Consider the following 17,229-nt stretch of genomic DNA (forward strand, 5'->3'; position numbering starts at 1 on the left):
TTTATTCTTACAGCCAAAACTCTCTTTTATCTTCTCACTTTTAATCCTTATGATTTCTAAAAGTATGAATTTATAACATTTTTCTTTAAAAAGGAATTGTCTTTCCTCCATCTTAAATATTTGATCAGATTCTGAATTTTGGAACCCAAGTTTACAGTAATGATTTCATTACATCTTTATCATTTACTTTAATATAGAAAATAGAATTTTACTCTCTTAACTCTGATATTAAATTCTGGGTATGCCAAAAAATGGAAAGCAAGTAAATTTACCTTCAGAGAATCAACTAAATCATCAACTAAGAAGAGGCGTCTGAGTTCTTTTATCGTGCAGTTCACATGGCCAAGAGCAGAATTACTGTACTTCTGAACCAACTCCTCAGATATAGCAACTTCAGATTCCAAATACGCCCTAGAAAACAAAACACAGCATAACTGTCACTGACTGGATGATTTTCCCTGGATGTCTGTCAATCAGCAATAATATATCTGTAAAAGAGGACATTAGTAAAATATTTTACTATGGAAGCCTACTCTTTCCAAATTAAGCACAATGTAAAAACTCAACCAAGCATGGGGTATTTCATTGATAACGCGGGTATAGAAAAAAAGCATACGCTTTGAAACCAGACCTATCTGAGCTTGAATCTTAAGCTCTACCCCTTACCTGACTGTGTAACGTTTGAAAGTTATTTAGTCATCCCTGTAACCTCAGTTTCCTCACTTACACAATGGAGATTATCTTGAGATTTCAATGAGTAATGTGCTTAACACAATCAGGCACAAAGAAGCACTCAATAAATGGTAGTTATTATTATGGATTTGGTTTTTTCAGGAGGACATAATGTTATCCCATCAAGTTTTCCTAACAAAACTTCTACTCATTTCCAAATACTATACTCTCTCAGCCTAATCTTTAGGGGAAACCATCCAATAAGCCAAGCCCCCAATTGTGAAATGGCTGCCAAAAGTCAATCTCAGTGAAACACAATAGTTACTGTCCATTTAGATGCCCCAATCTATACTGAAATACAGCTGGAATTGTTAAAATTTAAGAAGACAACTGTAATGGGGGGAAAAAGTCAAGTAGTCAGGAATGCAAGGAATTGTTTCATTAGTTACTGTTTCAAAGAAGCCATTTATCTTAGAGCAATCAGAAGTGCTAAGGATTCTCTCTTATCTGTTGGAAGCAACTCTACCCAGTCCCTCCTCAAAAACTCCCCATATCCGTGGACCCTAGTTACACTGGAAATTACAGTCCTCTTTGACAACTCCTTGTCTCATAGTTTTACCCCTGAAATATGCCCCAAATGCACAGGCTCAGCAGCCATGGCTCACGGGCCCAGCCGCTCCACAGCATGTGGGATCTTCCCGGACTGGGGCACAAACCCACGTCCTCTGCATCGGCAGGCGGACTCTCAACCACTGCGCCACCAGGGAAGCCCTGTGCCTCCTCGTTTTCATTCGCTATACCATCACTATAGTTTAAGTGCTCATTATTTAAAAACTGGAATAGTCTATTAGTGTCCAAACCAGTCTCTAATCTATCTTCTGATTCACTCCTTCAGCCAATGCCAGATTCGTTTTATTTGAGCTATACTAGATAGTGCTATTTAGGTTGAACTCAGGTGGGAATTAGGAGACATGCTACCACCTAGCTATGTAACCTTGCAAAAGGCATTGAACTTCTTCAGGTCATGGTTCCAACTCTACAAAATTAAAAAACAGACTTCCTGAATCCATTCAGACTCAAACATTCTATGATTCTATGGTTCCAACTTTTCTACCACAGCCCTCCTAAATCCTTCCAACCTTATTTCTCACTACAATGTTGTAGCTCAAACTTGAGCCATTCACCAAACATTTTTCATCTTAATGTGAAGTTTTATTCCTCACACTGTTTTCCCAATCCACAGTGCTCTCCTCTCACCTCTGGAGATAGCACACCATCAGTCAGCACCATCTCAAATTCCATCCATACACAATACCTCTCCCAACCCTACTATGTAACTCTAACAATGCTTTCTTTTATATTATTCTTACAGTAATTACCATATCCAGCCCTGAAATATAAACATGTGTATACTTGTATATTTTTTTCTACTAAAGTATAAACTGTCAAGGACTAGGAATATATCTTCATTAGTACAAATGTTTAGCATAGGACACTTGTTATTTATTAGCCAACAAATAGCAAGTTATTATTATCAAGTTAAAAATGGTCAAACATTCACACCTACCCTTAAATCAGCAAAAATTTATTTATGCAGCTTTAAGAAATCTAGAAAAGTGGCTGATACGACTTTAGCTGGTATTCTGCTTCTTTGTACCACTGCTTTTGTTCTTGCTGAAGACAAGATGCCTGGCCAGCAGGCCACAAAGGCAGCACTCTCCATCAATGGCACCCTGTGGATCTTTACATTCATTCAACTGGCATTTATGTGATACTAATGCAATGCCAGCACAGTCATCACTATTTTCCAATGACCACAGGTTATTACATAAGAACTGTGTGATATTAACTTTACTGTGACTGGAGAACTTGGAAAACTGTCCAAAAGGCTTATTAAATTGGCATGTTGGCTGAATTTACTTTATAATAACCATAAAAGGCCTTTGAGCTAAGGACAGTGTTTCTAAGGAAATAAAGAATAAAGAAATCACTAGTTTCTTCTAAAAGTCTTCTTTAAAAATCAAACAATATGTAAAATTTATAGATAATTTAGAATTGTTCGCTTGACAATGTTTTTATTTATTTCAGTGTAACTAATTAAAAATCATATTCCTTTACGATTTGTGGCATGATATAACTGCTATTTTGAAGTTGCAATTTCAAGTTACTGAATTCAGTTTGTTTCCCCATCTGTAAAATGGAGTAGTATCTATTCTCATAGTTTCATGAAAACCAGGAGCCTGAAATTAGGATAATAGTGGTGTTAACTGATAGAAATTGACAAGTCTGAGATAAAAGACTCATTTAAAGACATGATGAATTCGTGGCTGTGGGGGGCTAGGTGGGGAGTTGCTGCGAGAGGTACTGATGCAGAGTGTCTTTTGGGTGTGATGAAAATGTCTGGAATGAGATGGTGACAGTTGTACAATTCAGTGAATATACTGAAAACCACTGAATTTTATAGTATATGAATTAGACTTATCTCAATTTTTAAAGGGAGGTGAGGGTGGGGAACGTGATGAGTATGAAGTGAGGTCAGAAGATCCAAAGCTGAGGTGCATCCACCCCATTAGCAATTGCAGAGATAATGCTACTTGTCAAAATAAGGTAAGAAGATGACGGTTTAGAGGCAAGGAGATGCTGAAATAAAGGAGCTATCCAAAGGATAATACAAAAGTAATGCCTTAGGGAAGGAGAAGAAGAAACTAGATAGAGAAGGAATGGTAAGAAAAGACATAGACATGATGAGGAAGCATAACAGAAAAACATTAACATACTATTGGAAAGAAAGGTATTTCTAATATCAGATAGCATAAAAAGTAAGCAATAAAGAAAATATAACTCTCACCAATCCCAAACATGTTAAAAAGATACAGCTTCCATACAAGTAAAATTAGGTAACCAATACCTACTTCTAATAAATAAATATTACTAACAAATAGTAGAGTTAGGCGAATGATACATAAACCCAGTCTTTTCCATCATGAGCCTATGAAATGACTGTTAGGAAATCTCAAATGCAGATGCTTTTGGTATAGGTTTTCAGCAAACATTTGCAATTATCTTTTAGCAGTAAAAAATGCATGCCTGTAACTCTACAGATAGCAGAGTGAAGTCTCAATACTACTCTTGTTTATAGTGCTGCCAACTGTGTGCCTTGTTTTCCAAACATCTCACCTGAATGGGTGGCCTTCATCAGATTTCTGGATAGCCTGGATCACACCCTTATATATCCTAAAGCTGATAGTCACAGAGAGCAGGGCCAAGGCAATGTAGGCCGTTACACTCACAATGCTGAATACCGTCAATGAAAGCAGCAGGAATAAGCTGGCACCAAACACCACTCCAGTCTTCTTAATGTCTCTCCAATAGAGAAGGTCAACAACTAAAAATTTAAAAAGAAGAAATCTGAAATTAGAACATTACTTTACCCATTTGTATTTGGCACGTTTATATTTACTCCACCCACAAAAGTAAAAAGGCCTCTAGATAAAGCAAAACCAAAACCTAAAATACTAAAGATTAACTTTATAAGCTAAATTTTAAACCCACCCTAAGCTGTATATTAGCATAACACCTTATATTGATTTCCACTTACCATAAAATATTTCTCATTCAAATCTATTTCCTACATGTCCAAGTCATCCTGGCTCTACAAGATTATTAAATCTCTCAAGCCCAACACAGCAGGACACCTAATCTAAAACAAGAGGCTTCTTAAAAATCATCTTGAGGGTTTTTATCTTCACAAAATGCATGATATATTCAAATAACAGAAAAAGTATCCTATGCACTCACTAAAATAAGATATTTCAGTGACACAAAAATATATTTATCTGCAGAAAAATCACTAATTCAAAAAAAAACATGCCAAGAAACTAAAACTTTACTAAAAACTACACAGATGAGTTTCACAGCTCTGCTTTTAAAAGATCTCTGAGAAACTTAATAAAATTGTAACCTAACTTGGCTATCATTAAACAAAAATTTCCTGCAAAGCAAATAATAGAGGGAAACAGCCTTTAGATTACCTAAAAAGCTATCTCCCTCTAGGAGGAGGTACATGCAATGCCATAAAACTTTAGGTGTCAAAGAAAAAATGTGTTGCAGTGTTATATAACGTTTATTAATAGTAAGGAATCAGACAAAGCTTAACCTAACAAGTCTGCTCTTGGCCCATGGACGCAGGCCACTGTGGGGATCAAATAACCAGAGACCTGTGGTTTTAAGATCAGGTTATGTACAACCCAAGGAGAATTCTGCAGTGTGCCAAGGGGCTCTTGAATTCACAGGCTAAACATAATTCACCTCCTTCTGGACTGTGGACAGTTAGGGTGGGGGGAGCAATCTTACAGTAAAATAAATATGGATATACTCTCGAGTACAATTTTAAATAGTTGTTCATTTTTAAGATGAAGGAGGTGACAAAGAAAAATCACCTTTCTGGGGGCTGCTTTGGTCTTGATCCCCAGGTCCTCGAAGGTATTTGACTTTAACAGTACCCCTGTTAAGGGTACTTTTGTGGGAAAAATTATGCATGTGAACTGTAAAATGTTAGATATTATTATGAAGCCCTAAATTCCCATTAGTAAATATCATTTGAATACTGATTAAGATATTTTAAATGCCCATCACAGTGTGTCGCACATAGCAGGGATTCAACAACATTTATTATGTTTAGGGAACATTTATTCCATTCTCCTAAACAGGATTTGATTTGAATGCTATTAATTTAACATCCTATATATGATTTACGGCTTTGTTTTCAAACTCTGATTTCAACTATTTATTAAAGTTTTCCCTATTTCAAGTTCGCTCCAACTCTGCTGAAAACATCTACATCAGTTTTGTTCGATTCAACTAGTTTCTACTACTGTACCAAGATACTAACACAACTGCGACAGGACCAGAACTTGAAATAGTATATCTACACTATAAATAATAAACACTGAATAAAGAAATAACAGCGATGCTAATAGTTTTCTGACATTCAGCAAACACTCATTGAGCTGATACTGTTCAAAAAACTCAACCTAGGGCTTCCCCGGTGGCGCTGTGGTTGAGAGTCCGCCTGCCGATGCAGGGGACGCGGGTTCATGCCCCGGTGCGGGAAGTTCATGCCCCGGTGCGGGAAGATCCCACACGCCGCGGAGCAGCTGGGCCTGTGAGCCATGGCTGCTGAGCCTGCGCGTCCGGAGCCTGTGCTCCGCAACGGGAGAGGCCACAACAGTGAGAGGCCCGCGTACCGCAAATAAATAAATAAATAAATAAAAATAAATATACAGAGAAAAAGAAAACAAAATGTCAACCTATGAGTAACTTTAAATAAACTGTATTGCTGTGTTATGTCACAAACATGTTACTTTATAAACCACATGGAAAAGGATTTTAAAACATCTAAGTTTTCACTATTATAGGGCACCTAAAAGTTGACAACCTAGAAGAATAAGCAAGTAAGGTACACCCCAAACCTGCTTTTATATGAAAAAAACCCCTCCTTTGTAAAAATGTCTGGTCCTCAAAGTGCTCCAAAACATTTATTAACCTTCAAAATCACTATTAGTGATAAAAAATAAATGCAGATAGCCTCACTATTCCTTACCATCATTAAAAACTAGTCAGTACAGGAATAAAGAAGCGGACGTAGAGAATGGACTGGAGAACATGGGGAGGGGGAAGGGTAAGCTGGGACAAAGTGAGAGAGTGGCATGGACATATATACTACCAAATGTAAAATAGATAGCTAGTGGGAAGGAGCTGCATAGCACAGGGAGATCAGCTCCGTGCTTTCTGTCCACCTAGAGGGGTGGGATGGAGACGCAAGAGGGAGAGGATATGGGGATATATGTATACGTATAGCTGGTTCACTTTGTTATACAGCAGAAACTAACACACCATTGTAAAGCAATTATACTCCAATAAAGATGCTAAAAAGAAAACTAGTCAGTAAAACCTGATTATGAAATAAATGACTTAGGCTTAGAGGTATATACAACATATATTAACATCTAACCAAATTACCTAATAAAATAGAGTTACTGTTTGAACAGTTTCAATGACTAGATAAGAATTATTTATAAGTAGTCTATGATTTCTATATAGATGGCTATGGTGCAAGGAAATATCAGTGACTGAGACTCAAGAGACCCACATTCTAGTACTGGCTCTGCATTGTATAACTTTGGATGAGGCTCTACTTCCTCTAGACTCACAGAAACTAACATGATTCACAGTTAGTACAAAGATACATATCAATCTTGCATTCAAATTCCTAGTCAGTGCGTCCAAATTAGTGAGATTTAATGCTGTATTATCTGTGCCAAATAAAATTTTAAAATATCTGCTTCCTTTCTCCATCTAGATTTACTGGGGGGAGAGAGGCTTAAATATTTTTATTTATATCAGTCTTTTTGAAATGCGCCTTCCTAGAAACTCTTTCTTTTTTGGTCAAACATTATTAAAGCTTTAGGAGAACAACAAATTCATATTCCTATAATTTTTCAAGCAATCATGAACTATGTCACTATGACAACAGTATGAGAGGTGCCAAAAAAAGACTGAAAAGCTATACACTTTTTAGGCCTGAGAAATGTTTTCCAGGTTGCTGATCTACAGTCTCCACATATCCCTTTATTTCCTGAGTCAACATTTACTGGGCACTTAAATTATACCAAATACTGTCTGTAGACATTACCTCTTTCAATTTTTAAAACCTATGAGGCAGGCTTTCAGACAAGAAAGTGAGAGCCAGCTCTTATATGACTGGACCCAAATGATTTAATTAATAAGTGGTACAACATGAATTTTTAACACAGGCTTCCTATTGATAAAGCTCACACTCATGTATGATGCCAAATTAAAGACCCAGCACATTAAAGTCCTTAAAAATGTTACACATTTGCACATATAATGAATAGGCAGAGTATAAGCAGATAATTATTACATGTGAGATGAATCATAAAGGCCAAGAAGAAAGTAAAATTAACAAGATAGGTTAATTGATAAGGAACTTGTAAATTTTAATATATATACTTCACCTACAGTTAAATCCAAAAAGGAGAAAAGAGCTCTATTCCAATATTCTTGACCTGTGTGTTTCCATAGTAGAAAACTATAATTAATCAAGCTGTTGAAAGCATCTTTTAAGAACCATATGAATCTGATTAAGAGTGTGGTTTTCCCAGTAGGCTTTCCTATTGGGCAGAGAATACTCTCCCTACTAGCTTAATATGTACATACAGATGATAGTTAAAATTCTGGTGCTTTGGGTATAATAAAGTCAATTTCCCCAAAGTTGATGACATGGGAATAGTCATGTATATGATCCAGCAGTATTCAGTGACTGCAGCCTAATATAAACCTAACTGCATGAAAGTACAGTAAACCGTAACCTACTGCTTCCTTTCCACCTATTAAATGGTTCCTAGAAATGAGATCTTTTCAATAAATGGAAGAGCTCTGAAAATCTGGTATGCAAGTCGATACATATTGCATGAAAATACGTAAATAGCTATACAAGAGTTCTCAAAGCAGATACCATGAGAGTCTTGTGGAAATAAGCCCCAGGGATGCCCTGGTGGAGCCTTAAAACACAGAGGAGGAACAAAGGGAAAAAGAGTCAAGAGAGACAGGACAACTAGGTACTGATAGGCACACGTAAGACAAAAGTAATATTTCCTAGAATAGGAAGGTCTGAGAGGCAATCTATACTGTTATCACAGTCATTGTGCAAAGTATAGAAGGATTTCAATCCTTTTTTGTAAAGGAATTTAAGAAATTGTTAGTGAAGCTGTAAGGATGAAAAAATATTAGTTTCTAGCCACTTTAATTGACACTCACAAATATTTCAGGTCTCAGATTATTTAAATTGGTTTAAATGAAAAAACTTTGGAAGATTAAGTTTATCCAGGATTGTTGATTCTCAATGGAGGGAGTCATAAAGTTTTATTAAAACCCTTTCTGAGAAATATATTGAAATACTATTGCTTCTAATATCCATCAAGAAATTTATATCCATTAGTTAATTTAGATGTTTGCTCAATCCTGATACCAAAATCAGGCAGACACATCACAAGAAAAGAAAACTACAGACCAAGATTCCTTATGAATACAGACAAAATAATCCTCAACAAAGTACTAGCAATCTGAATCTAGCAACACATAAAAAGGATTATACACCATGGCCAAGTGGTATTTATCACAGGGATACAAGGTTGGTTCAACGTATGAAAACCAATCAATAATACACCATATTAAAAGAATCAAGGACGAAACCCCACATGATCATCACAACTAGACACAGAAGAAGCATCTGACAAAATCCAAGACCCTTTCATTATAAGAACACCTGACAAACTAGGAATAGGAATGGAAGGAATGTCCTCAAGCTGATAAAGGTTATCTACAAAAAACCCACAGCTAACATCATACTTAATGGTGAAAGACTGAAAGCGTCCCCACCCACTAAGGCCAAGAACTAGGCTAGGATATCCCCTCTTTCAACTTCTATTCAACACTGTCCTGGGGGTATGGAGGCAGGGCAATTAGTCAAGAAAAAAAATAAAAGATATGCAGATTGTAAAGGAAGAAATGCAACAATCTCTATTTGCAAATAACATGATGTTGTAGATGGAAAATCCTAAGGAATCCACCAAAAAACTACTAGAACTAATGAACAAGTCCAGAAAGGTTGTAGGATTAAAAAAAAAATCAATATACAAAAATCAATTGTATTTCTATACTAGCAACAAACGATCTGAAAATGGATTAAGAAAATAATTCCATTTACAATAGCATCAAAAAGAGTTTAAAAAGATTGAAAGACTCAGAAACTGAAAACTACAAAATATCAGAAACTGAAAACTACAAAGTATTGTTGAAAGAAATTAAAGAAGATGAATAAATGGAAAGACATCCCATGTTTATAGATTAAAAGGCACTATTATTAAAATGGTAATTGATCTACAGAGCAATCTCTATCAAAATCCTACCTGCCTTTTAGCCAAAACTGACATACCAGTTGCAGAATTCCTATAGAAATGCAAGAGATCCAGAATAGCCAAAAACAATTGTGAAAAACAACAAAGTTGGAGAATTCACACTTCCCCTTTTCAAAACTTCCAACAAAGCTACAGTAATCAGTTTGGTAGCTGCAGAAGGATGGACAGATTATGGAATAAAATGAAGAGTCCAGAAATTACATTTACATTATGGTCAACTGATTTTGACAAGGATGCCAAGACATTCAAAGGGGAAAAGAATAGTTTTTTCAACAAATGGTGCTGGGACAACTGGATATCTAACTGCAAAAGACTGAAGTTGCACCCATACATTACACCATATACAAAAATTAACTTAAAATAGATTAAAGACCTAATGAGTTTAAAGTACAAAACTTAGAAGAAAAAAATAGGTATAAATCTTAATGATTTTGGATTAGGCAATGGTTTCTTAGATATGTCACCAACAGCAGAAGCAGTTTAAAAAAAAAAAAACCAGATAAATTGACCTCAATAAATTAAAAACTTTTGTGCTTTAAAGGACACTATCAAGGTGAAAATTCAACCACAGAATGGGAGAAAATATTTACAAATTAAATATCTGATAAAAGACTTGTATTCAGAATATATTAAAAAAAATTCTTACAACTCAACAATAAAAAGACAAACCAATTAAAAATGGGCAAAGGATTTGAATATTAATTTCTCCAAAGAATACATACAAATTGCCAGTAAGCAATGAAAAGATGCTCAACATCATTAGTCATCAGAGAAATGCAAACCAAAACCACAATCAGATACCACTTCAGACACACTAGGATGGCTAAAGTAAAAAAGATGGACAATGACAAATGTTGACAAGAGTGATGATGATGGAATCCTCTTACATTGCTGATGGGAATGTAAAATTCAGCCACCGTGAAAAACTGTTTGGCAATTCCTCAGAAAGTTAAACAGAGAGCTACCATATGACCCAGCAATTCCACACCTAGGAATTTCCACCCAAAAGACTAGAAAAAAATCTATGTACACAAATGTTCACAGCAGCATTATTCATAATAACCCAAAGTGGAAACAGCCCAAATGTCCATCAACTAATGAATAAACAAAATATTCGTACAATGGAATATTATTGGGCAATAAAAAGGAATGAAGTACTGATAACATGCTACAGTATGGATGAGGCTTGAAAATATTATGCTAAGTTAAAGAAGGCAAACAAAAGGTTACACAGTTGCATGGTTCTGTTTACATGAAGTGTCTAGAATAGGCAGTTCTAGAGAGGCAGAAAGTAGATTTGTGGTTGCCAGTAACTGGGAGGAGGAGAGATGGCGAGTGACTGATGATGGGTTTAAGATTTTTTTGGGGGGGGGGAATGAAAATGTTCTGAAATTAAATGATGGTGATGGCTGCACAATTCCATAAATATACTAAGTCAATGAGCTGTATGTACACTTAATTAAAAAAAAAACAAACTCATTTTAAACATGTTTCTCTGCTAGGTTGTAAGCTCCAGAAGACAGCATCTTATCTTACTACCTACCACATCTCCAGAGCTGAGCACAAAGGCTGAACCAACTAAACCTTCAATAAATATTACTAATTGATTACAATGAATGCACACTTAATGCCAGTTTAAAGCATGCACTAATCCTAATTATTCAAAAAATGTTTCTGTGCTTTGGATTTAACATTTGTTTTATTTAAACTACCATCAGATATCCACACTTATTAAGTAACAAATAGCAATGCTTTCAGATAATTTATAAAACAGTAAATATTGTTTTACAGGCTTGTCTCTCCTTACTAGACCCTGAAGGGCTGCTTAAATGCATTTCATCTTTATATTCTCATTACCTGCTTCATTAATATTTGCTGCACTGTCTAAATAGTGATCAGATTAAAATGTTTCTATTCCTAAGAATAATTAAAGACTGTAATATTTTCAAATTAAAATAAAGGACATCTTTAAATAAGAACTATAGGGTCACTAAAATGCTAATTTTGGATTCCTCTGTAATCACTTTATTAGTTTTGTTTATGAAGGAAGAGTTCAATGGCCTCTTTATTCGTGAGAAACCAAAATTAAGACAAAGGGCTTGTAAAGGAAAATTTAAACCTTCATGATTCCTGAAGTTTCCTTCTACACTGCAGAATGGAGTGTTAATCATGCAAGGCAACCTACTGTGATGTAAACTTTATTCTTAAATAAAATGTTCATGAAATATCCTTTTAAAGATCTGAAATTAATCTAACAGTGCTTTTTCCTCTTATAACAATGGAGGATGCTTATGTATTACTAAAATAATTTTGATCAATTTAAACAAATTTTTGTCACTTAAAAAAAAGTGATTTATTCCCTGCAGTGCTTCCCCACTTTTGTTTTCCAAATGAAAATGTGAAAAATCTTTATTTTGATAGTGCTTTAAGCAGTAGCAATTTATCAAACTAAAATTTTCATTTAAAATAATTCAGTACACTATCATCTCTTATTCAAAAGAAACACTTCTGGCCCAATGCAGAGTAAGACGAGTTGCCTACATCTGGTAATCATTAACTGTCATCTGTCATAACTAAAAATAGTGCCAGCCTTACATGCAGGAGCCATCCAATTACATTTTGCCTCAAATCAAATTCTTACTGTAGCTCTTCCTTGAACAGCCTGAAGTCAGGTTTCAATTTTTAAATCTTTTGTCTGGGTGGAAAAAAACACTGAACTAGGTGGTCCCCAAAATACTGGGAGAACAAGGAACAGCTAGCAGTAAAATGCCTACTTCCTAAGCAAAAGCAAATATTAAGTTCTCTTTAATAAAGTCAGATGAAGAATGAGAAAGGGAGAAAGGCAGTTAAAAAGGAAGTTAATAAATAAACATATGAATATTAGAATGATACTAAATTTTCAGTTGTTATTTTTCACAACCATGGTCTTTATATTAATAATTATGTATTTATTAGAAATCACAATCCTTAAATCAAATTCTTCCCAATTGCCAGGAAAAGTGACTAGAATTCAGAGTTGATCATTTATTACCACATAGTAAGCATTTTATCTCCATATAATAACCATTCACTTGGCTAAAAAATGACAGGTGGTGGCCCACAAAAATATCTGTGCAGAGCGGGAGCTTAACTCTTTCAGCAAACACGGTAAGAGGAGCTTGAGTCCTATTTCTTCCTTCTAGTTACCATCATGTAAAATTAGAAAAATGATAGCCACCTAACAAGTTAGTTGAAAATGAATGGAGATTTCATACATGGAAATGCTTAATGAATTAAACACACTAAATAAAAGTAATGTCTGAAGAGATAAAGTCAAGCAGGGCAATCAAATATTAAATACGATGCTTAACTAAGCTCTGATTGTTTAAAAGGTGAGTTCAACTTTCTCTGAAAGCACTGCTAACTTGGTTTCAGTTAGCAAGTTTCAGGTTGAAGGATACCTAGTATTGCTACAAAGTATCTCAACCAAATACTTGGCAAACCAGCATCTCTCTTGGCCATCTCTCCTCATCCTGTAGCTAGAGTTTTTAAAAGATACAATTTCGGGTCCTTGTCTTTTTCATCACTAAAGCTTCCCTGTCTTACTTCTGACAACTTTACAGTATGTTGTCCATTTCAACAACCACACATCTAAGGAAGAAACATTTTACGTAAAACTAGTATAAATTCTATATTTGCCCTTTCTATAAAAATTTAGTAATCCCCTATTCTGAGCAAGGAACTGTGCAAGTACTTTATATACATTATCACTAATCACAACAACTCTATAAAGTGTTTATTATCTGTACTTTATACATAAGGCAATCGAGGCTCAGAAGTATTATTAAATAAATTGTGCAGGGTTACTGATTGAAATTCAGGTCTGACTGTGAAGGTCTCACTCTTTACATCATACCACATATTTTGTATTTAAAGGAATTTATCAGTACTCAAGTTTGCTTTTTACCCTACTTGAGGATTCCAAATAGTGTTTCAACCCCAATTTAAAGAGAGAAGTAATTAACTAACACCATGAGCAGAGTTATATACACAGACCAGTAAATTCCAGTAACATAGATTCAGTAATAGGAGTAAATCATGTTCTGTTCAAATTGCAAATCGTGGTTCCTAGAAGCCATCTAAATTGTCCCTCTCTGAAAAAAATAAAACTATAAATAGCTATAGATAGATAGATATTAATAGATAAGACAACACAAATCAACCACAACACAAACCTGCAGATCTTCCTAATAATGTAGCATTTTGTACGGTTAATGTTTTGAGGGATGTTGGAGAATTACTCCAAAAGAGATTGACAGTCCAATAGGCACTTCAAAACAGAATATCTGACCTCAAAAGATTGAGAGAAGCCACGAGGAAAGTCATTAAAACCCTTGAACATTTTTGTAAAAGGACATTACATGTGATCCACTGTGAAAATTCAACCACAAAAATATCATGTTGTGCTACCAAACAATTTTGTAGTAAAAAATACACACCAAAAAGCCCAAAAGCTTGATTCATCTCTGTTCATTCTAAGACTTATGCACAGCTGTGATTACAACCTAAACTTTGTTAAAAATAAACTAAAACTTATTTTCATAACTGTTGGTTTTATGTTTCAAGTCTTAACCAAATCTTTTTCCCTCCGTTATTTGCCATGAAATTTGAGCTTACTTTAAGTGCTCGTTTCTCTTATATTAAGTATCCTCAAGTAGAAAATGTCTTAATATACTGAAGGAAGGTAAAACTACCTATGATTGTTGCTGCCTTCTTAGGAAAATCCAAATTTCTCTGAGACTGAAAACAGTGAGGTTCAATAACCACCACAACAATTTATTTAATTAGTTCATGTTGTTTTCAACACTTCCTTTAATCCCACATTCCATTTCCAGCTTTATTAGAAGATGACAAAAAATACAGCAGAAAATAATTCTAACTTCCCACTTCCAACTTTACTTCTTGTTGGCATACACACATTACAAGAAATAGGCACCAAACCTTAGAAATAGGAAATTGCTGCCAAAATCCTGTTTTCTACTAATAAAATCTAAATGGAAAACATACTGTTGCATAACTCTATAAACCTGAAAAGCTTAATAAACTGGAATAGGGGGAAAAGTCTGAGCAAATTACTAGTTTAAAAAGAGAATCAACTTCACTAGTAGGTAAACTAGTTATAGTTATACTTCTATAACCTTACACACCTATGGCACACACTCAGTATAAATGCTCAATGAATAAATAGCTAATAGTACAGATAATGAAATAAGGTAAAGTATTCACATCACTGACCAGGATAATCTATTTTAATTTTAGATTATTTAAGTGGAAAAAATACACAAATGAGTATATACAACAACTATACACTAGCAACAGCTATTCTTATGGAAAATCAGAATTTTGGGTAATCTGAGAGTAGTAATTCCTAAATCTGTCTCAATTGCCAACTCTTAACAATAGACTTGCAGAAGTATCATTAACATTTAGTAATTTTTTTATCTTAAATTGCTTTGAGCTACCTAGAATAAATATAAGATCGTGGTATTGAGGAGAGACAAACAGTATTTTAGTGTCTAGCAATACCTTATGTAAATGCCTAAAAGGTGATTGGATTAAAAAGTTTGAAAGCAATGAGGCAAATTTAAACATATACATTACATACACATAAATACATCCAGTAACATAAATGAGCATTATCCATGATAATGACCCTATGCCACTAGCTGTCTAGTCCTGAACAAATAATTTAATCTCTTTAGTTTTCTTGGTTTCCTTACCCATAAAACAAGAATAAGTGACTATTAAGATGTCTTGCCTGTGGGTATGATCTAAAAATCCTGGATTTACAGAAGTTGCTTAATTAATTGCTCCTTTAAAAAAGGGGTAAGGTAGGGGATCCCTTTTATTTCTCCCATTTGAAAAACCATTTAAAAAAATTCCCAAGAATGGATGTATAAGGCTCAGGCCAGGAGTAAACCTGGCTGAACATCAAAGTTCTCATCCTGTCACTTTGTTGAAAAGCTGTGTGGAGTCAATGAGGAGACCCAGTGATAAGGCCACCACTGTTTCTTTTGCTGCCTTCAAGGAATTTACAGACTAGAAAAAAAGCGCCAATATTTATATATATATATATTATATATATTTTTAATTACATATATATTACATGTATTATATACATATATATTAGTTATATATAACTGTAATATATATAGATATAGATATATAACTGTAACAGAAGGCACAAAACGAAAAGCAAGAGATAGGAGTTCTGAGGAATACTGGATTCCCTCCACCTGGAAGGTGAATACTTCAGGAAGGATTGGGCTTTTGACAAGACTTGGGCAAAATGAAATGGGAAGAGGGATTTTAGACAGAGAGAAAAACACAAGCAAATGCAAAGAACAGGCATGTTTAGGAAACAAGTCCTTCAATGTGGCTGGAGACAGAGTAATGGGAGATGGGATTATAAAGGCTAGGATTAGACCATGGAATGCCTCTTAAAAGTCCAGGATAGTATGAACTTAATTTGAAAAGTAAAGGAAAACCCCTTAAGTGCTATGATTAGAGCCATACTTTAGGAAGATTAATTTGGCTTAACATATAGGATTTAGTGGAAAAACCAGTTAGAAGTTCTGACAAGGAATTAAGAGTACCCGGATTTGGGTAAATAAAGAAAACTGAGAAGATATTTCCATTGCTCCCACTACTTATCCATGCAAAACTTTAAACCATATATAGGAGAAAAAAATTACCAATTTACTTTTTCAATATAAATCTGGTTCTCATCAAGTAATTTACTTAAAACTGACAAAACAGCTATCTTAGAAAGAGTTAAAACCATCAGAAATGCATATGTAGTACTTAATCTTGGCCAAGGTTTCAGGACAGACACTCCTATACATTACTCAAAATAATTTGTATCTTTCTGAAGGGAAGTTCTGCAACATGAACCAAAAGCCTAAATACTACAACCCAGCAATTTGGAAGTAATTATGAATAAGAGCAATAATTTATATTCAATTATATTCATTTTAGCATTCTTCATGTTTGCAAAAAATTTAGGAATAACTTGAATATTTAACTATAAGGGATTAACAGTACATACTTAGAATACTACACCCATTAAAACAATGTAGAATATTTCTAAATGAAAGGTATCTCCCCACTTAGTGTGAGAAAAATGATTATGGAACAAAATGTACCATACGTAACCCCAACACATACACACACTGTTAGAAATACACACCAAAACCACTCTGTGAAGTGATGGTTTTATTCTTCCACAGACCTTCTAAATTTTCTACAACATACACACATACATACACACACACAGTGTTGCACTACTAAACCAAGATCCAGAAGAAATATCTAATGAAATGACTAAACGCTGGGTTTCAACTACGTTTAGAACTGAAAAGCAGGAGTCTTCCTCCAATCAATAGGTCTTGCAATTGATTAACACCCAAGTTCCCTTCTCAGGATTTTTTTTTTGGGGGGGGGGATTCCCAGGGACATTTATTTCAAGCAGCAAAGACCCCTTTCTCCTCTCTACCTGAATGTCAGTATGAGCATACAC

At 34.7% G+C, this 17,229-nt stretch overlaps 1 protein-coding gene across 2 annotated transcripts in view; it reads right to left on the bottom strand.

The window, feature by feature from the left end:
* Window positions 1-17,229, bottom strand: part of RTN4 (reticulon 4) — a 66,654-nt gene that overhangs the window by 11,360 nt on the left and 38,065 nt on the right. For both annotated transcript variants that reach the window (XM_082852364.1, XM_082852365.1), the window contains 2 exons: window positions 3,850-4,057; window positions 273-411 (listed from right to left, as the gene is read on the bottom strand). In XM_082852364.1, the coding sequence (XP_082708490.1) occupies window positions 273-411; window positions 3,850-4,057 (347 nt within the window). The remainder of the gene's footprint in view (window positions 1-272; window positions 412-3,849; window positions 4,058-17,229) is intronic.

The sequence above is a fragment of the Leucopleurus acutus genome (assembly GCF_964270905.1).
Source record: "Leucopleurus acutus genome assembly, chromosome: 12".
In the NCBI taxonomy this organism is placed as follows: domain Eukaryota; kingdom Metazoa; phylum Chordata; class Mammalia; order Artiodactyla; family Delphinidae; genus Leucopleurus; species Leucopleurus acutus.